The sequence below is a fragment of the Copidosoma floridanum genome, unplaced genomic scaffold, assembly GCF_036245765.1.
Source record: "Copidosoma floridanum isolate Cflo_tuat_1 unplaced genomic scaffold, Cflo_Japanese_pri ptg000004l, whole genome shotgun sequence".
NCBI classification, from domain to species: Eukaryota; Metazoa; Arthropoda; class Insecta; order Hymenoptera; family Encyrtidae; genus Copidosoma; species Copidosoma floridanum.
In genome coordinates, this window is record NW_028321881.1 from 40,744,083 (window position 1) to 40,766,923 (window position 22,841).

The 22,841-nt window shown below is 31.9% G+C and overlaps 1 protein-coding gene across 1 annotated transcript; it reads left to right on the forward strand.

Moving 5' to 3' along the window:
• The first annotated feature begins 10,320 nt into the window (after positions 1–10,320).
• LOC106644592 (synaptic vesicle glycoprotein 2B-like) lies at positions 10,321–22,024 on the forward strand. Its single transcript, XM_089597773.1, has 10 exons — positions 10,321–10,366; positions 10,441–10,602; positions 10,664–10,826; positions 12,602–12,723; positions 12,861–13,099; positions 13,164–13,511; positions 14,345–14,492; positions 14,576–14,735; positions 20,936–21,063; positions 21,457–22,024. The coding sequence occupies exons 1-10, from the start codon at positions 10,321–10,323 to the stop codon at positions 21,540–21,542; spliced, it is 1,602 nt and encodes a 533-aa protein (XP_089453899.1). The 3' UTR covers positions 21,543–22,024.
• Positions 22,025–22,841: the final 817 nt, after the last annotated feature.

Below are 22,841 nucleotides of genomic sequence, written 5' to 3' on the forward strand. Positions count from 1 at the left end.
GCAAGCTCTTCTCGAGGTGCTCGACCAGTTTGCACAATCTGTCCAAGGCATCGAAGTTTGGAGCATGGGTCTCGTCGAGGCCAGACTGGAGCTGCTCAGCAGCTATTGGGCCGATTTTCAGGCCAACCAGCCCGACTTGGTTAGCCTGAATTGGTATAAATCCGGTGAACAACATTTACCTCAGCGCCAAGGCATGTCTATACAATGCCAGGAGCGCGCTGGCACCACCCCTCCCAGGAAATGGAGACTCGTCATCACTCGCTGGAGCGCACCCTGGCCCTCGCCTGTCGAGCATCAATTTTCCACTTTTTTCGGGGCGCTGGGAAGATTGGGATTCCAATTACTCAACGGCCTGGAACCTCCTCACGTCACGTTTTGAGCATCACCGCCTTCTCGTACAGGATCACGTCATGGCACTCAGGGTGCTCAAGCCACTCCGCGACGAGTCCGAGGGTCTGCAAGGCCTGCTCAACACGTTGGAGGAGCACCTGGACCAACTGAAAGCACTAAAGCAGCCCGTCGAGTACTGGGATGTGTGGCTGGTCTCCTTCGCATCAACCGCCATGGACCCATCCACTCGCAGGGCATGGGAAGACGATCTCGAGAAATTGGAAGCGACTCCCTCGGCACCCGGGGATGTGGCTACGTTCGCCGCACTGTCCAGCTTTCTCAGGAAGTGCGGCCGATCGCTGACTTCGATGGAGGCCTCGCGTGCTCCACTTACATCTAGCAGTCGTCATCACCGGACTTTGACCACCCACGCTGCCGAAATGGACTACCCCGCATGCCATGCGCCTCATGACATGGGCCACTACAGCCAGTTCCTAGTGCTGAACGTGCCTGCGGAACGAGCCCTGATGGCGCAGGCCAAGCTCTGCTTCAATTGCCTGAGACCAGGACACCTGGCACACTTGTGCCCATCCCAAGACGTATGTCAACACTGTCGTACAACGCCCCATAGTCTCATCCACGATGACAGCCGAAAGCGTCGGGTTGTGTCGGATGCCGGGTCGGCTCCCGTCAAGCAGCCGCTTCTTGATTCGGACCGCAAGAACGATCCTGCAGGCCAATCGCAGTTGTGACCATAGACATATAAGAAAAATAGACTGCTTGTTCTTATGTACGGTGCTGAAGCACAAGTAGAAAGAGACACAACATCGAACGTGGATATCTGTCTCTCTCGCACACATTCCCATTTTTAGCAAGTAAATCAAACACACTCTTTATTTCGTAATAGTATGATTTGCATTTACTTCTGTAATTAATATCATTTTTCTGTCTGGAAGAAATTGTAGAATAACAAAATTAAAAGAAAACTGGTAATAACTTTCTCTTGGCTTTTTCTTATGAAATGGAACTTTGATAACTTAGTAGTGAGCGTAATAGCCTCCAAGCCAGGGAAATTCAAGAAGTCGTGGGTTTTAAATCCATCGCAAAAATATTAAGATCTTTTTTTAAGCTTATTGATAGAATACGTACCCAGGTTATCAAAAAACTAAGGTCAATGGATTTTTTCTGGACATCTAGGAGCATCATTTCTAAGAGAATCTAACACTTGATAAGATCGTTGGTAAAACTACTATAAGTTTCAAAAGGTTAGTGGAGCGGGTTACATGGTAAATGGAAAAAAACCTTTCATTAAACCTGATACGCTAAGGAGTTTGCTTGAGTCCATTACTAAGCCCAGAAAGTGGTGCAGTAACCGTAGCTTAATTGTTCAAGCGCCAAGTATGAAATTCACTAACGAGAGAAGTTATGTTATCCAAATTATCTAATAGCAATTTAATTCTCGAACTTCCCGCCTAACATGTTAGACCATGACTACGGTACCATTATGACTCCAGCCTGTATTGATGTGTATTGATGCGTCGAATCCTTGAATACAGATTGGTAACGGTATTGGCTCTGGTATCAGCCAAACAGATCTCTTCATTTTAGGTTGATCAAGGCCGTGGATTCGTCGCCTGGTAAAGTGATAAAGCACGCGGTTATTGTCCTTGATAGATATTTTGTGCACTAGACCTGGGCTGTACCTACTTTTTGCTTGTCTAAGGGTATTGTGGCTCTGATTATTTCTCCATTGACAACACATCGAAACAGATTTGAGAGATATTAAACAGAAACTTTTACAAAGAGTCTGAGTGCTACAACTGATGATCAAACCACTCGAAGACATACTGTTTGGGTGCACAGTAATGAACTGACTTTTTCTATTATCCGTATTAAAATATCCCTAATGCCCTTTTATTTTATTTTTTTAAGTTTTTTTATTATTAACAAAAAATGAAATCATATATTATTCGTTTGACGCCTCATTTTTCGTTTTTCTCTTAAGGTAGTATATCACCTGCCACTTTTTAACTTCGGTTTCCATGAAAAAATGTATGTTATAGATTAAATTTTTCTTTTTCGGAATAAATTACACAAAAATATTCCTACCACATTGATCTTTGAGATAATAAAGTTGCAAGTTTAAAATTTTAACACAGGTTATAATAGAACTTTTTGAATACAGGCAAAAAGAGCTACTTGAGTAACTAAGAAAATTCTGAGAAATATACCATTAAAAAATTTACAATTGGTACTATTTTATACTATTTTAAAACTGTTGGGTCACCAGTATAAATACAAAGTAGTAAATCATTTAGTTGCCGTGTTATTTATCTGCTGCATACGTAAATGTCTCAAATATTTGACAACAGAGCAGACGCATATATATATATATATATATATATATATATATATATATATATATATATTAGCCATATGCGAGTGTGTGTGTTCCCAGGAAAATTGTTTTATTGGTTTACGAAAAAAAAAATTCAAGTTTCACATTTTGTTTAAATATTTTATTTTTTTGCAATCTTTTTTTCAAGTAACTTGATAACGATTCGGCAATCTTCTTTTTTTTGTCACCTTCACCTAACCGTATCCTTCATCTTCTCCAAGCAACGTCTGAATCGATGCTTTTCCACCGTGCATAAATGCATCTTCAAGAACAGACATAGACATTTCATTTTCAGCAAGTCGTTTGGTCATGGTTGGAGAAAGAACTGTTTGCAATGGTTGCAAGTCCAATGAATGTGAAGATATCGATGCTTTTTTTTCTGAAGATGCAAAAACGAACCCATCGTAATAGCGCTAGCGATGAGCTCTTTACTTAGATTCAATGCTTCGCAGATTTTTTCCAAAGTAACGCAATCATTCAAAGCCTCATGAGTGTCTTCATCTGAATAATCTACTACATATTTTTGAGCCAAAGCTGATTGTTTTGATGACGTTTCTTGCTTTGAAACAGCAGGAAGTTGTTCAGATATTTAAAGTGTATCTACAAAGCCGTAAACAGTATTGCAGAGTTCTTAAATTAAATCCTCGAGTAAATCAAATTTACATATATCTTTGTATATTCGAGGAAATTCACATTTGAAAGAATTGTGTCCAACTTACACAATGGGTTTTTGGAACTCTTGCAAATATTGTACAAAATTTTGAAGCAACACTTTCAGGCTTGTTACGGCAATTGGCTTATGTTTTAGTAATAATTGACTACCTTTTACACTTAAACCAGTAACCTCACGAACTTTTAGAGGGATTGAATTGAGAGAGTATACATACTTACAAAAATTGTGTAAGCTGGTGCCAGCACATTTTGCTGCAATTTACAGAGTCTCAGCGTCAGCGTGGAAACCTGTGTTTTTAATATCTATACGTAAATTATAGTACAATCATGCGGAAACTTATCAATAGTTTTTACTTGTGGTTAAGATACAACTTGTGAAGTCTGCAAAAAGGCAACATTCATTATATAGGACAAATCCTATTTCTTATTTTGGCCCAACCGTTTCAGCTTTTTATTTTTTTAAAAATTGTAGTCTATGTTTTTTGAACGAAATAGTTTTTTCTTGTGTTGAACGAACGACGAACTCTGACGTAATCTCTCCTTTTTCAAAATTATTCGGCAGCATCCTTTGCAACAAAACCAGTTTGTCAAAAGATTTTGTCAAGTGCTGGGATCCTAGGTTTGTTTAGGCAGCAGCAGCACAAACTCTATAGTGATGACTATTTGTCCCTCCATAAAATCGGTTCTTCGGTGATTTACTGGTTACAATGTGGTTGAAACATTTATTGGCTTGCCAAAAACCTCCCGATGTTAAACTTATTGCACTTGCTGCGAACTGCTCAAATATCGCCTCCAAGTATTTTCTAAGATTGTTACCTACCAACTAAATTTTTACCATCAGGCAGCCGATGATTTTTGTAACTTTCAGGACTTTCTCGGCATAAACACCAGATTCCACTGCACGAATCATGAGATTAAAATGCATGGCTCACAACATTTCTTATTACACAAGCAGTGGCCCTATCGTTATTTCTATTTTGAGACAAAGCGTATCTAAAGCTTTTGTTTAAATATTCTATGACACTATTATCAAACTATACTTTGGCTTCATCTGGAAAAGAAAGCTGTTTAAACTTTTTACTGCACGGTTCTTGTCTTACCATTTGGTTACATCATGATTTGTGTTTGCTCGAACCTGTGAGAGATACTTGAAGTATCACCATCGCCTATGAAAACGTCTACCTGCACATTGGCTTTGGCAAGGCTTTTATTGTGGTCAGATAGTAAATCCACAGCAGATGTATATTCCATACTTTTAGCAGTTCCATTACATCTAAATAACATCAAATCAAAAGTTATTCTATGGTATTTTATATTTAATCGTGGCCAGGACAATAGTTACTTACTGTAAAATAATATAGTACTGATAAATATGAGTGATATATGGAATTCTACGTTGTATATGATCCGTTTGAAAAATTCGGATTTTGACTGTTCGTATTTTTTAGATTTTTTATTGTAAAGTGTTGTGAATTGCGAATTTTTTGAATATTCTAAATCAGTTACCGATCTTTATTATTGATTTAATTTAAAAAACGCTGTGTCTATTCGCACCTTATAATTATATCCACGTATACGCATGCGCCTCGCATTCGCATTCGTAACGCAAAAAGTTCGTGTCATTCAACTTCTGAAAGTTATCACTGTAAAAGTTAAAATTTAATTTCTGTTCCGATATAAAAAACGTTATTTCTTTGATTCGGTACACTTATTGTGAAAAAGTTTTTCGGAAACTCAAACCTTCTGAGATTAAGTATTACAAATGAAAACTTATAATATCACAGCATTTTTTTAACATCAGCTGTTTAAATAGTCTGTTACATAATTACACCACTTTATTTAATATATGTTAATGATTATGCACATTATGAGTATATTTTCGAACAAAAAGATTTTTTCACGGAATAGTATTCTGACCGTTGACTTTTCAATTAAATTTTACCCCTTACGATACAGTTTCACAAATGACTGCTTCGTAGTTATAACTTTTTGGAAAAAAGATACTCGTTTTATAAGCAGCAATGGAGGGGGGTCAAAAAATTCAAGATATTATTAGAGTTTCAAGCGAAAGTATGATGTTTAAATAGTTTTCAAATAATTCTATATATGTAAAGTAATATCGTCTTACGTTAAGCGTGGGGCATGTACAAAGTGTCAATTATTATTTTTTTCCGCATGGCATCAAACTTAATACTCTAAATTCCTAATTTTTGTAAAATAAGAAGGCCTAGTTCAAAGAATGAGTAAATGCAGATAGTATATTTTCATACATGCATTTTAAAATAGCTGAAGACAGGCTAGATAATCTTTCAAGTATTACGAAAAATGTTTCTTCTCCAACCCAATAGATGGTGGCAGTTTTAATGGTGGGTTCGAATTTTTTTCGGCCATGATAGAATAATTATACCTCTTCTTAGTGTTGTTCAAACGATTTTTTTTTTAATAGTAAAATTTAGTTACCAATTATTTGACAAAGTTAAAATAAAATATTGTATGAACACAAGTTTGATTTAATGACATTCTTAAACTGCTTAAAATTCAAATTCTCTTCTGGAATGTTCAACCCCTTCCCTTCTTTAAATTTAAAGTATTATTTTGATAGTTGATCAATCTAATAACACAAAACACTAAAGACTTTTTTTTAAAATGGTTAATAATTATTCTACAGCTGTAACTATCAGAAACCATTGAAAAACTATTTATAAAAAATTTTTATCCTACTCAATTATGACCTTGAAAAGCTTACCAATACGAGTATTGTTATAAACGTCATTCTTTATTATATTTCTGACCCAGTTACTCGGTATATCTATATCTTTTCACAATGACTGTTAAGGTTGTATTAGTAAATACAACACAAACTGTAATTTTAAGAATAGTTTTATTAAAATGTCTTATTGCAGCTCTGACTGTAATGAAGTGTCGGCTACTAGCAGTATATGAATAATTTCTATTCAAAAAAAAAAGATAATCCACATGAAAATTTGTCGATAACAGAGTAAACGAACTAAAGCATTGATATGCCTCGAAACTGATAATGAGCATTTAATTTCCTCGAATGCTATCGAAAGCTCAGTCTACTTGTGATGCTGACAAATATTGTCTCGCAGCCTTGGAGCTTATAAACGAAGACTTGAGCTGATTTTGAGTTCCATCCGTGTCATATGATCTTTGCATTTCCTTTACATCTCTTCTCCAAAGACCCGATACGATCTACTACATTTGAATTGGACACATCTTTACGTGTTGTATTTTTCATTGATTCTCATATTTAATTATAATATATAATTAGTTTTAAATACATGTGCGCCTGGTGAATTAAATTAAGAACTCAAACAACCCAACATGAGCTCTTTGAAGCGAAGAAAAGAGTGGTTTTAATCTCAGACTGTGTTCATTGAAATGTGTACGAAGATTCTTTTAACTGTGTCAGCGGCGCCGATGGGTCGAGAGAACGGGCCACGTGATCAAAAATCGTACAAGTAAGCAAGTGATCAATGTCTTGCGATCATAGAGTAACCCAAGTTGGAGAGAAGAGGAGACGTCTCGACGTGAAACAGAATCGTCTTTTTTTTAGTTAATACTTGCAGTTCAAGTCATTTAATGAAGTTGAAATGCATGAAAGATTAGAAAATTAATTTTACAACCATTTTGGATAGATTAGTAAAGTGAAAAGGGAACAAATGTATTGTTTCACACACGAATGAAGGAATCATTACAGATACACTATATTTCCACTCAATGAAGCAGACTTTTTTGTTACGGTGAGTATGAGATAAGTTTTATAAGCTCATTTGTCATTTAAAGAACTTGTTGGTTCAAAAATTAAATAAAAACTTTTCAAATACAACATTTGATTTAACACAAATTATAACAACAATGACATCAACAATAACAATAACAACGATCATAACGATAGTAGTATGAATAATAATATTAAACGTATTTATAGTAATGACATTTAAAAAAATTAGCATAACATAAAAAGGATTTTTTCAATGCATGAACTTCTAATAAGTTACCTAGCTTAGCATTTATACAGTAATAAGACTTCACCGAAACATTATAAGCAAAAAAAAATACTTGAAACTATCATTTTTGAGCATTGTTTATTGAACAACCTGTAAAAAAAGCCTAAGATGAGTATGCATTTCTATTGATTATTTGATTTTGAACTCTTAATTACTATTATACGTTGAATATTAAAATCTAATATGAAGATCCAAAGTATCTGTAAGTTGGATTATAATTTCTAAGTTTTTATTCATTTAATTTTATCGTAATGAGATTTTTGTTTTATATTTTATTGGAAAATAAAGTTATATTTTAATTTTTAATAAAACTGTTTATACAAAACAAACACATAGCATGTTAATTTATTGACATAATGTATATTAAAAAAACTTCACCACCAAATGTACGATACTTTAATATTTGTTAATGTGCTTAAAATTTATTTCTTATAATTTTGTTCAAAACTTTACTACATCAATTTCCTTCAGAACGTCAAACTACATCAGCCATCTGCATTTCACAGACTAGGCAACCAACCACAAATCATGACTAACTTCAGATGGTTAAAAATTGATTATAAAATTAAAGATGAGAACTTGCACATGGATGATTTTTGATAAACCAAGGAGTTTTCTACATAAAGGGTTGTTTAATATTTCGGAAAACCATACAATTATCTGCAAAATATCTAGTCACTTGTGCTCATATGCCAGGAGCAGATTGACATCATTGCCACCCAGTGGCAGAATTTGAGTCATCGCGATAAAACAATTACAGAAAATAGCACTGTTTATCGCCATTAATAATTTTCATTCTTGTAAATGGATTCTACTTTTATTAGTTTTTGGTAGTTAATTGAAGAATCTTCATCTATATTACTTTAAGATCAAACTTTTTTTTTTTTTTTGTTAAAAACATGCTGTTAACGATAAAAAAAATTACTTTTCACCTGTGCATTAGATCATTTTCTTATCAGTTTCATCGACGGTGACTTGAATGTACAATAACTTGTCAATTAACAAGAAACGGTATAAGTGAACGTTTTTTTGCTACTCATCATAACATTCTTCTGAACTGAAAAAAATTTTGTTTTAAAATAGCATAGATGAGGAAATTGCTAACATAACAATATAGTTTTCATGTACAAAAAAAATAGTATATTATGGAGTTTGAAAAGTCTTTGATTTACAAAGCGACAGGCTTACAGCACGAGGCAAAGGTGAAGGCCGTAGTTAGGTTTGTAAAGAAGCTTTTCGAAATAGTTCATATACTGTTTTTCCGCCAGAGAACCTAAAATCAAGTAGTGAAGGTACTATTTTAAAGTTGGAAGGTTGAAAAATTATTTATGCTGATAAACAGTAACATTCTCTGTTATCATTTCATTGCGATGACTCAATATTTTGCCATGAGACAGCGCTGTTGTATACTTGCATCTTGTCTATTAAAAAGTGCCAATAAGTTTATTTATTACAAAATAGTTATATCCTTAAAAGTTTCTTTATCCTAAATATTTAAGATTGAGTCTTAAGCCACTTTTTGATGCAAATGCTTTTTCTGACGAATTACATATTTTTCTAAATAAAAACCGATGTAGTTAAATTTTGTTTGCCAAAAAACTTTATTACTGACTTACAGGCATTTTGAGATAATCGTGCAAATGTTGAAACAAAATTGTTATGTGATGTACTTTATAAAAACGAATTTATATTAAAATCAATTTTGCACTAATGATATTTGCATAGGAATACCATTTAATCTCTGAATAAACTGATTGTCTGTTTTTGTTACAAAAGTACTTCTTAGGATTACTAATTTTAGTGCGATACCACCAGTAATGATTGAATAGCAGTCGTTGACCTAAACGATATTTTATCTTAAACAAATCAGAATATCTTGTTTTACTTCGTAACACATACAAAAAACTAAGAATCTCTTTGATAATATAATAATAATGCAGTTTTAAGAAACATCGGCACTTTCGTTTAACTTATACAATTATCATCTACTATCCAGTGTTAAAAGTTTCGAACCAAATGACAGTGAAATAATTTTTTGTATATTTACTTAAGTATATGTAATTTACTAGGGTATACTTTTAACTTAAAGTAATCTAAATGCTGAATAGCTCTCTATAAGATAGCTACACACGTCGACCCAAAGACTGTTCGTTTAACTAGTTGATACTACGACATGAATAAACTCATTTAAAAAAGTTAGAGATGTTTCTCATGGCACTTGGTTGTCAGCTATTGTATATTAGGATCTAAAATTTTGTAAAGACATAGTCGAAACTCTAAAAAATGACTAAAAAAAAATTTTTTTTGAAATTTCTTACACACTTTTTTGAATAAAAGTAAGATGTTTGGTAATTTTTTATAAAAGATGCATGAATCTAGCTGTCAGAACCACTTTTAACTTCTGATTTATCGAACACACACATTAAATTTTAATTTATTGATTAAACTCAAGTCACTTGTGCTTTCAACTACAATGTACATTTACACTATATTTATTATGTGCCAATGTTTCATTGTTCCTACATATATTATGGTGATGAAAATTTATAATTCATCATTATTAGATAAAGCGTAACAAATTAAAACTAAATATATCGATGCACTGTTAAACGAGTTACGAAGTATAAAGAACCAACTTTGTTTCTTTATTCATGTCCACGTATGCTTTATCGTGAAAGCTTAATTTTTTGAAATAGGAAAAGCTTATCTTTACAAATATACATTTCTTTAAAAACATATAAACGAAAACATAAATAAAATTTGGATATAGCACAGTATTCGTTGAAACTTATATTGCACGATAAAACAGTTTTTTCCTTGACTTTTGGAGAATTTATTTACCGAAGAGAATTTCTAGAAGTTGGATTATAATTTTTAAATATTCCAGAAATGTATGTTGAAGAGGCCGTTGTACAAAAAGCCCTCGAAAGAACCGGTAAAACATTATAAATTCCTACCACACATTTTTAGTGCATCTGTTCATATATACACTGCTATTATTTATTCTAGGTTTTGGCAAGTTCAACATCGGAGTAACGATGATTGCATCTCTTATCTATTTGAACACTGCATTTTGCATTACGAGTGTCGGTTTTGTTATCTCCACGGCTGCCTGTGACTTTCAAATGACAACTATAGACAAGGGTCGCATAAACGCGGCTCCAATGCTGGGTAAATATTTAAAGGATTTACGCTCATTTTTGAGTAAAATTCAACCAAAGGCATTTTTTAGGCATGGTAACGGGCACTTGGATTTGGGGTTACGTAGCGGATATCAAGGGCCGAAAAGTTGCACTCCTAGCATCCTTATTTTTACAATTTGCCGTTGATTTTCTCGCATCCATCATACCAAGTTATTGGATATTCGTAATTCTCAAATTTCTCAGTGGTATAGGGTAAATATTGTTTTAAAATATGACCTATGATCTTTAAAAAATGTAGTTTGACATTTTTTCTCAAACATTTATTTACTGTATTAGATCACAGTATTTTATGTTTTATTAATTTTACCAACTTATGAGCTAATACTGTCAATACATTCTTGCATTCTTTTGTATTTCTTCATCAATCTTGTGGTTTTTTAACAAGTAACTTTGCCTTACAAGTTCAAATAAATCCAATTCACTTTAATATTAATAGCAAGAAAGGATCAACTGTTTTTGTATTTAACTCTTTACTCTGTTGTTTTTTCTTTCCTATTTTTGTTTTTTGTTTTGTTTTATTTTTTTCCCCCCATTAAATCCTATATAAGTAATATGCTTATTACGCAACGAATCTGAATTTAGAGGCACGATTAATACTTAAGAGTACCTTATAATTTTGTCAGAGCAAAACATGTAGGTACCCTTAAAACTTATTGTTTTTTTGTAAAAAAAATTTTGGTAAAACAAAATTGCGATCGTGGACCTTGGCGTCAGGGGTGTATGTATTTATGTATGTATAGGGGTAATTGAATTTTTGACTAACTTATGCTTTTTTGGTCGGATGAGGCTGAAATTTGACAGAAAACTTCGTCTTTTATATCTCATGTGATGGTTTTAAATCAGCAAGGTTCCCTGTTTTAGAAAAAAAATGGCAGTCATTTCAAAATGTTACTTTCAGTAATAAAAAAAAAAAAAATAAAAAAAACAGTTTTCAGCTATAATTGTGTTACATAATATTTTTGAGGTTTGCTGCAAAAGACAAGGTTGTGAATATGATTGAAAAATAACTTTTTCGTATTTAACGTTTTTGTCCAGGATGTAACCCATACGTTCTATGGGCTAAAAAGTGCTCGTAAAATGAATGAAAAGTTGTTTTGCCCTATTCAACTTTTTTGTTTTGCATTGTAGATAAGATAATAAAGGTGAAAGTTGTAGATCTCGTTGAATATACGTTTTTTGTATTCAATATACTAAGTCATGATATGAAATTGGCGCTCTAAATCGCAAAAAATGTCAAAAAATCGCAAAATTATCGTTCTCTCCTATTTAACTTATTCGTTTTACACTTTAAATTACAAAGTTAATGTAACAATCATAGATATTTGAAAAAAGTAATTTTTTTGTATCCAACATGTTTATCTGTAAGATAAAATTAACGCCATAAATCGCAAAAACAGTATGTTGTTCATGATAGAATAATAGATTGTTCAGGATACATAGAATTGATGATCACTTTCTTCTCTTCGTCCCGTGGAATATATGAATTTTTACCAACCCTGCACCGAAAAGTACCAACTTTTAACACAGTATGGTAATAACAATAGTGTCCTTCCTTATATCAGACGAGCCTTATATTATGCAAAAACGCAGTTTTTAAAATAAATTTAGCTGCTTGTTCTTTCCATTATCTGTACTTTATCTAATCATTTTTTTCCTTCTTTCCTATCGTTATCATTGTTTCAATATTTAATTTATTTCTCTTAAGCTTTCTTTTTTACCATACGATTCATACTATCCTCTTGTTCAATTCATTCAATAATTCAACTCTGTTCTAAGGTTCTATCACGATGTCAACTAGCTTTAATGCAGAAGTATCTTTTTCCAATAAATACAGTTTTGGACTTAACTAGATTGTCTGACTGAGAATGAAGCCCTTAACCTCTTAAATGATGTTATTTTCATGATAAGCATGGTTATTAGTAGGCCAACGATGGATTATAAGAACTAATTAAAGTATATGATTACAGAGTTACAGGCCAACTTTCACTTATCTACCCATACGTTGGAGAGTTTCAACCAGTGAAGTACAGAAATACGGTGTTATCATGGTTAGACTTTGCATGGTCCGTTGGTGTTATAATCGTTGCATGTGAGTTTATAATTAGTTTTAACATAGTTTGATTTGCTTCTTAAAAAAAAATGTTGTTACTGCTAGATTGTACCACTGATTTTGAAGAATGATATTTTGTGTCATGTTAAAATAATTGCATTTAATGTACTTCGAAGTGTTTGCTTGGGTTACCATACCATTCGAATTCCACTACCAAAGGGGCATGTTTTCGTTCAGATCATGGAATTTATTTGTTCTATCGAGTTCCATTCCGGCCTTAGTGTCAGCTTTGTTGTTGGCAATCTTGCCAGAAACACCAAAGTATCTCGCAGAGGATGGACAACGAGATAGGCTAGTCAAAGTTCTTACAAAAATGTACATCAGCAACACCAGAAACACCGCTGAAGACTTTAAGGTATAAACATTTTAGACAATAAATTGTTCTTTCTTATAATCAAAAACTCGAATTTCCATATCAGGAAGATCTAATGACTTGTGGTATACCATCGATCAGCGAACTAGTATGCCAGCACGAGATGTATGACGACAAGTCGAGACAAGTGAAAGTCAAAAAGAATAAACTAGTGGAATTACTGAACAGCTCCAAATCTCAAACCAAAGCATTAATGCGCAGACCATACTTCAAAAGGTTGTTTGCCAGCGCTTCCATAATGTTCTGCATGTCATCGACTTATTATTCTCTGATGACTTGGTTCCCAGAACTATTTCAGAGATTTGCCACTTTTGAAACTAACCATCCTGGAAAACATGCCAGCGTCTGTACTGTATCGGAACGATGTAACGCCAACAACTCTGTGATCGAATCTGTTGATGTACGTATAAAGAATGCCATTCTTGTTGACAAATTGATTTCAACTTCTTTACATTCATACATTCTTCAAAAACTGTATTCAACCATAAGAATATTACAAATAAAGGAGGAAAGTCAAATACTTTCCCACTAGTGAAAGAAGTGTTTTGAAGTTTTATAATAGAAAAGTTCATTGCAGCATTATTGAACTCATAGTAATCGTTACTACTGACTATTAGAAAGTAATAATTCGATGATTTTGCTTTTTTTAATTAAAATATTTCGAATTTTTCTTACCTAGAGACGATTCACTCTTTCACTGAATGGTATTTTACTTAAATATATCAAATATATTAAAGTTCTTTCAACAAACTAATGTAAGTTTACATTATATTTGATTATTATGTTTTTTATTGAGAAACCGCCACACATTTTTCAGAAATCAAAGTATAAAACGAGAATTGTTTTGCAAAAGTAGCAATATGCGTGACTCGAAAGTTGTGTTATTGTTTTTTTAAAACTATAAATTTTCACATATTTAAAAATTTTGTATGCTATGTATACATATATTATTATTCCCTTATTAGTGTGTTAAAATTTCTAATAAAGTTTATTAGATAAGGCTTGAACGAAGCAAGTGTTGGCTTAAAACAGCAATTGAAAAATTAAGTTTCAAAAGTCATCAGAATAATTAGTTGGTTGTTTGAATTTAATTACTTGAAATCCCCGTGTCGATATGATAAATTTTTAAACTACTACTTCATAAATACTTTTTAATTTTTTTCATATTATTAGTAATTAATAGCTGATGTAATAAAAAAATAAAAAAATAATATTTTTTAACCTTAGAGTTTGACGAATCTCGACCCCTTTGGTTGTGATAGCCGGATGGACACGAGTGTATATATTAACTCAGCATTACTAGGCGTTGCCTGTCTTCCCTGTGCTATTTTACTGCCACTGACGATTGAGCGTATTGGATATCGAACTTACTTAAGTAATTTTTTGATCTCTCAAATAATTTTTTGAGTAAAAGATTAAACGTTTTATACATAGATATTGTTATCAATATTTTTACAGTTCTTACATCGGCGTGCTCACTGGCAGTAACAGTTGGCTTTTTTTATGTGAGAAATTCAATGGAGAATCTCATTATTTCGTGTGTTTTTGAAGCATTTACATCTGTAAACACAAGTATTAATTTGTGCATGATAGTGGATCTTTTTCCAACGAGCCTAAGGTAAGTTTGATGTTTGTTCTGGAAATTCATAAACATATTTTGTTTGTTATCCTGGCTAAATCAAGTATTTACGAGAGCTCACGAAAAAGAATAATTATCTTTGAAATATTGTTGTTCCATCGTTTTAAAATAATAATCTTAAAAGAGTTACCTCCAAACAAGATTTGTAGTTATGCAAGTTTGAGAGTGTTATCATGAGACGTATTATTTAACTTGCTGGGCTCCTTATTTCAGTTTTGGGGGCCAGAAATCTATCGTTGTAAGTACTGACAAGTACTTACTTTTTCTAAAATAATTTTTAAAAAATACGAATTAACGGATTTCTTACACAAAAAAAATAAAATAGGTATGAATATAATATAAATACCGAATATATATAAATATATATTTATATACATACATACATACATACATACATACATACTCGTACATGACTATTAGTGACTAGCTTCAAAATTTTTTTTTAATTTTATAGAAAAAACAACTGTTCTTCAAATTTTATCATTCAAAACAATTCATATTTTTTATAGTAAATTTTTCTTAAACTTTGTTGTCGTAAGCTTCAAAGCCAATGATTATTTAAGGATCACAAACCAGAAAAAAATGTTATCTATTTCATAATTTAACCATTCTTCATGTTTTAGACATTAATCATGACATAATTAGGAAAAATAAAACCTACCACATTAATGTTATAACGGTGCCTCATCACAAAAAATAAATTTTAAATTTTTAAAAATCTAAATGGGTTTAGATAATACAAATTTCTTCCCAGAATCTCAAACCCCCATTACTAAAGGTTGAAAAATAAAACAATGTAAAATTCCCTTCAACAGTTTTAGGAAATTAGACAATAGTTTTATTACAGTACCTTGCTTATTATCTTCGTATGAAAGTATCAAACAACAAATCGCAAATAATAATAAATACTAATTTTAAAAAAACTGCGAACATGTACAACGTTCAATGTAAGTAAAAAAATTACTTGTGCATCAAATTTTACAAAAATAACTTTTTTTTTCGTTATCCATGCAGTGTTCAGTTTACAAATAACTATCTTACTAAGGTAAATGTCCCTGTTCGTGTAATGTGTTCCTATTGATGGAATATGAAGATTCATGTATTTGTTATGCAATTTACTTGATGAAAAAAATTGTGGTAGTCGTATATTTTATGTATCCTTATGAATTCACAAGAAAAATTTAATTTTACATACAATAATTGACAAATTTTAAAGATAATTCCATGAATAGGGACAAAGTAGTACGTAACCTATTTTTTGAACTGTACGTATTATGGCACCAAACTTCAACAAGGAATTTATGTACTTCTAGTTAAAAAATAAACGATACAATTATTCTTATAAAATAAAATAGTGTTATGCAAATAAAAAAACTTTAACTGTCTTAAAATTTTATACTTAATTTACGTTTTTTAAAAAGTTTCATGAATAGAGACATATTATGAAACAATAGGTACAACGTTTCCTAATCATGTAGATTTTGGTCTTGCAATCTTTTTATAAAATAAAGTATTTTAACAAGTAAGAACCATATTTAAAAACTAGAATAATAATGGTTAATTTATAGCACACTAGCTAATACCAAAATTTCTACTTTTAAAGCTCACAGTTAAGAAAAAAGAATCAAAGAAGCAAGTATGATGAAATTTATAGTCGTAATAGGGACATTTACTTAGCATTTATGACTTATGTAAAAATAATGAAGAGGCAAGTGCATTTGACAAAAATGAATTTCCGAAATGATTATTAATAATCTTTGTATACAAATTTTCATCAGTCAGAAACTAATTATGGTGATCTTATCAAGAGATCTAAAAAAATCAGTATTATGGGTGTATTTAAAAGCAGTGTACGTGCAATACATTGTACACAAATAAATAATGAATAAATTAAGTTCTTCGATTATTTAGTTTTTGGATTAGATCACTTAGTTGCATTTTTCTTAATCAAAGTCACATGAAATTGTTAAACTACTTAATCATTGAATTTTCTATGAAGTTACGTAAGTATAAATTTTTTTAGACGGTATCAGACATTTTCCCAGAAAAGAAATAATCTAAATCCCTTAATGTGGGTTTTCTATATCTTTGTACGGATGACATAACATAAGAAATGCAAAAAAAAACTTATAAAAAAAATAAACGAATATACATACATCGAAGTCCCAAAAAAACTTTGTGATCGCTAACTGCAAAAACTACTCAACCAATTTTGCTGAATTTTTGCATATCGATTCTTGACAATTCCTAGATGGTTTTTGTATGATTTTTATCTTGAAAAAATTAACAACAATAGAAATAAATAAGCTCAAAGTTTTGCAAAAATCTGCTAGCTTTTTTCCTTAGTTTGGTAGGATCCACAAGGTTGCGTCGAAGAAAAAGAAGAGTCTGGTTGTAATATCCCTACACTACCTTCTCGACTCTTAGCATTCAACCGAAATCACCAATCCTCTCCTAGATCTGTACTGTACAATCTCCCTACCTTATATTACCAACATGACGGAGTTCTGAGAAAAAAGAAGGTGCTTTGGACACCAACGTCTCTGGAGTAACACCAAGAGACGTTGGCAAAGAGCACTACAACTAGCTCCAACGCTTCAGACTTAGTAGTTTGACTTCCCAATTAGTCTGATTCTATCACAGCAGGCCAGAGAAGATCACCCTAAGATATTCAGGCAGTCATGCTTTGCTCCAGCTTCGGTCAAACTTCAGTCAAGAAAGAGTTCAGCTCACCAGTCCGTTGTAGGACCATTTGACGTCGAAGTACCTTGCCAACAAATATATTAAAACTTAACAAAGTTGACAAAAATAGCCCTTAGGGCTCACAAAAGTTTTAACAATGCCTATAGTCACTAGAGGGCGAATTAGAAGGGAAACTTCAAATGCTTCAAGTGTTTACAATGTTATGCATCAAGAAACTGACGCGAAGCCGGAATGAGGGGCCATAAGTATTCTGATAAATAAAGGAGTAAAGATAACTGTTATTCTTCTAACCAAAATAAACAGTTTTAATCACTACTTATATAATTTTAGTCAAAATGAATATAGAAAAGTTAATATATAATATGGTCAAGAGGAAAGAAAAAAGAATATAAGAGACAGAAAAATATTTACTCTTAATCAGGTACCCAACACAATACCAACTAAGACAGAGATACAGTGCAAGTAGAAAGTATGCACTAGAGTATACGACATTTATTGTCTTAAATATAAATACTTAGAGTGAGGAAAAGTAAAGACTTTAAGAAAATAGCAAGAAGACAAGTAAAAAGGAACAATAATACAGAGACAAAAAAAGTAAAAAACAAAAATAATGTTTCGGTGACAAACTTAGCAGTTGTTACACAAAAACCCACAAGGAAACTGAAATTTTAAAACTTAGATAAAATTATGAGTTTGAAAGAACCTAGGATCTTATAATAAGAGCATTACTATTTTATTGAAACTAAAAATAATATATTTATATTATTTCGGTAACCTGCTATTACTCTCATCTAGGAGCTATGAACATGTTGATGATAAAATGCTAACTACTGTATCATGGTAAAATTAAAATAATAACTATACGTTGAAATCAGCACTAAGAAAATAAATGTCCAAATAGAGATGAACTTTTTAGATTAAAACGAAAAAAAAAAAAAAAAATTTTTCAACATACATATGCAATATTAGAAAACAAATACACAAAAAATGAAACAGACTTAATAACAAAAGCAACGAGACTAATGTAACATAACAAACATCTTGATACAGTGACAACTAAGACAGTAATTTCATTAAAATTGACAGTTTCGATACTAGTCAGAAAAAAACAGGGTCGTATGGAAACATCTTTAAAAACGTAGTACTGTTTGCATCTCTGCACGATTCTTTATATTTAATGAAAAAAAAAGAAAAAAATTCACAGTTTCCTATAAAAAAGAGTTATAGTAGAAAGTTGTAGATAATACAAAAATCTATAATATGAGACTTCTTGGCTTCGGATTCACTGTATATTTTCTGAGACAAAAAATACCATTACAAATTGTGTTAAAAATTAAAAATAAATATTTCTTAGGTTTATTGTATGATAGTACTACGTCTTTCAAAGAGTTTAAGAATGGATCCAGTAGACTCTACCCTACTTGGGCAATAGATAATTTACGAAGTATCTTTTTTTCGTAATTTCACTATAAGTCGTATGATTATGAATTTTTTCCAAATTTTCAAAAACACTTTTTTTTTACTATGGGTGTAAAATCTATGCGCCCGCAAGCCCTCAATTATGCAATTAAATTACTTTACACTCCAGGATGAAATAGTACTTTCCCACTCGTGGGTAAAAAGGAATTAGTAGGGGAAAAGTATACGATTTTGTGTCCTCGGAAAGAAAAATGTCGTTCGTACCTTGGGCAAATACATAAAAAATCGGGCCCTACACAAGAAACTTTTATTTTGTGCATATGGTAAAAAAACCAATATTTTCTACTCAACGAAGGCTACATTTTCACTCAACATGAAGTGATTTCGTTTATTAATGAAAGAAATGCATTAAAAATGTGAAGCTGAAATTATTGATAGTATTTTTCGATTTTTTCAGAAAATATGCAATGAATTTTAATCTGACAAGTCTCATTTGAGAGATTTTTTACCATCTATAACATTTCTTGTCTTTTTTTTTTTTTTTTTTTTTAACTAGAAAAAACCGTATTCTCAACTTTTAGGAATTTTTTAATTTTTTAAGGTTAAGTTGTGCAAACAGATTTTTACTCGCAAAATAGTGAAAAATATGAGTCGCACGTTTGCGTGATATAAAATTTAATTCTGAATATTTATCAGTAATCCAATAAGACCCAAACGAAGAGAACAAGCCATGTATATGTATCCCACACATATTCTTTCGAGTGGTCTCAATAATAAGTTTAGCAACTAGTAATCGAAACAGTGAAACGCCAACTTAGTAGAAACACTGAGCATTCACGATTTTACAGTAAAATCTTCTATTTTACAGTGATCATTTAATAGTTTAAAAAGTTATAAATATAAAACTTTAAAATAGTGGAATCACCTGACTCACTATCTTAATAGTGAATATCTACTATTTTATTATGTATACACACTATTTAAAAAAATTTATTTACTCATTATCTTTTTAATTGCTAGCTCGGTATTCTCTTGACTTTTTAATATCTCGGATTTTACTGCTCTCTTCACCCACGACAAAGGGGAGGAAAAATACAGACGCATAGCCATGCTATCGTATGTAAGACAGATTGATGGTGTATATGTAATCGATACGTCAACTAAGATTAAATTTCTTTGAGAGCCTTTCCCTAACAGGAGACAACTTTTGAAAAATAATAAAAATTTTTGTTATTTTTTTGTTACTTTACAAGACTCCTGGATTACTCATACTTTAATTTTCATATGAATAGTGACAAAATAAAATCAACACCTGAAGTAGGGTACTATTTATTTCATAATAATGTTTCATTTGATTTAATGGAATGAGGGCATGATTTACCTCTTACTAAAACTTTTTTAACACCATGATAACAAATTTTTCATGTTGTAGGCCAGTAAGGTACTTTCTTCCTTCTTAAACCCACATCAAATTTAAACGATGACTCACGCTCAATGCAAATAATAACAAGCACATGTTACTACAATTATAAATGAACACGCAAACACATGATATCACGTGCCTTCGATTGCTGAATGATAATGACGTCTATTGCTACAGTCAATTCACTTGAAGCCTGACACTACATAGACAAATGTAAACGTTTAGTGAATGATTCACTAATGAAAGTGTTGTGTACTCTCAAACGTATGACACCAGAAAATTGATACATCTTGTATTTGAGACAAAATAATAATCAGCAAAGCTCGGTCTTTTTCAGCATATCTGTTTATTTATTTTTATCATTTGATGTGATAAAAAATTTCGCCCATGATTTAGAATACAATGACTTTTTATATATTGTTCTACTAAATAATTTTTTTGTTTTTAATGACAAAAAAACTTGTAATGAACGCTGTAAATAATGCAACTGCAATTATAATAATGATAATAATAATAATACGGGTAGTAATAACACATATCATTGTAAAAATAACACTAACAACAGTAATATACATAGAATTACTAAAAATCATGTTGATAATAAGCCAAGAAACTCTAAACTGTTTACTTTAAGGGTAATGGCCTCTGCGATCACGATATTCATCGGACGATGCGGCTCGTTCTTCGGCAATATGCTCTTCGGTTATCTCATCGACGATTATTGCACCGCATTGATCTTAGCGATGGCCGCTCAACTGCTAAGTAAGTGTATACATATACATGTCCACACTCGCTAACACGTATGATACAATTCATAATTAATCCCTTAATACATACAATTGTTTGTAAAAATGGTAAGCTCTTATTCTAGATGTATAAAACCCATGAAAGAGTATAAATGTGTTCTCAGAGTTTAAACGGTTTTTTTTTTATTGTTCGATACTTTGTTTATCATTTTTAAACGTAATATATTCCTCTCTAGCACTATAGTACGCTCTATTAAAACAAACTGTTTTCTTCCGTTATACTCATCGTTACCAAGAATCAATTCAGATTATAACCACTTTCTTTTTCTAAATGATAAAAAATAATTTTTAAGGATTTCATGAAAACACATCGAAACTGATAAACAGATTGTTTTCTTTGTTGTTACAGTTGCCACGATTATGGGCTGCGCTGTACCGAGCAGAGACAAAATGAGGAAAATTCAAGGACGTCCGGTTGTTGTGGTTCAAAAATAATTTTTTTTTCGTACGTTCAAAAAAGAAGATAAAAAATATTAATTTGATGATTAATCAACTACACATCAAAAGGAGAAGCAAGTTATTTTAGCAGTTAAAATGAAACGAAAGGGACAAACCATTGAATTAAAATGCCCTGGTCGATTTTATAATCAGTACCAATTTTTTCGTTATCACGTACGAAAACTACGTAAATTCTATTTTAAAAATTACGATTGGTGAATATCATATGGTGCACTCTCATGGATTTTTAAATGCTAAACGGTATCTTAAGTCGCCAAAGATATATATAAAGACTCGTGAATCAAAAGATACCCATTGTATATAAACACTCTGAGCAATCGTAATATTGTTAATCAAAAGTAGTAAATGTATTATAATTTTAAGTGAACGATGCAAAAGTAAATATATTTTGCTCATCGAACTGTTAATCTATTGTGGAACTGAATATCAGATGAATGGTATTGGATTCTATAGCTTAATTAATCGAGGTACAAAGAAATGGATACATTGTAACGTCAACTTAACCTTTTTTATGAAGTTTATTGCAAGTGACATCCTACACAATTTTTAGTATATCGATTAATTAGGTTGAGGCCCTTGGATTAAATTAAATTGAGGTAATGTGGTAAGCTTTGTCGCTTTTTATGTGTACCATAATTCTGACGTCATTTAAGTGAAAGAGATCAACAAGAAATTGAACTTTTAGACGAGTTGGCGAAATTAGTGGTATCAAAGTATATCACACTACCACAACCTGATTCTATCAGTAATTTGTTGTATTGTTTTCATGAAAAAAATACAACGTTATAAAAACGCCCACACGACTTTCATTCCTCCAAATTTTCCTCACTCAAATACGACACCAATCCACGATACCAATGTCCATGAACGAAAGCTTCTAAATTTTCGGAATCCGAATTCTTAGCTGCACCAGTAATTAATTTTATTATTATAAGATCGAAATACGAAGCATAAAAAAAAGTTACATACTTGGCGTTGTGGAGATACCGATTGTCAATTGGTTGCGCAACATGCGTCGAGAGCCACATACGAAAGAAACTGAATGCAGCGACAACAACACACGATTCTCGGAGAAAGCTAATTATACTTGAGCACAGCGCTCAAAGCAATAAAAGCGTCTTGCGCTCGTCAAGTGATGAACTTGAAACTGTGGTTGTATGGCATGCTATTACAACGGCATTGTGATAAATGTTGGTAAAGCTCGTAAAGACACTGAAGGAACATTTTCCACCGAGAACATTGTACTTGTATTTGATTCGAGTTAATTAGGTGAAT

What these genes read in the sequence shown, in the direction of transcription:
- LOC106644592 (XM_089597773.1), top strand. Translation starts at nt 10,321, where the DNA reads ATGTATGTTGAAGAGGCCGTTGTACAAAAAGCCCTCGAAAGAACCG. An exon ending in AAATTTCTCAGTGGTATAGG is followed by an intron (nt 10,827 to 12,601) that starts GTAAATATTGTT and finishes ATATGATTACAG; the next exon opens with AGTTACAGGCCAACTTTCAC. An exon ending in ACACCGCTGAAGACTTTAAG is followed by an intron (nt 13,100 to 13,163) that starts GTATAAACATTT and finishes TTTCCATATCAG; the next exon opens with GAAGATCTAATGACTTGTGG.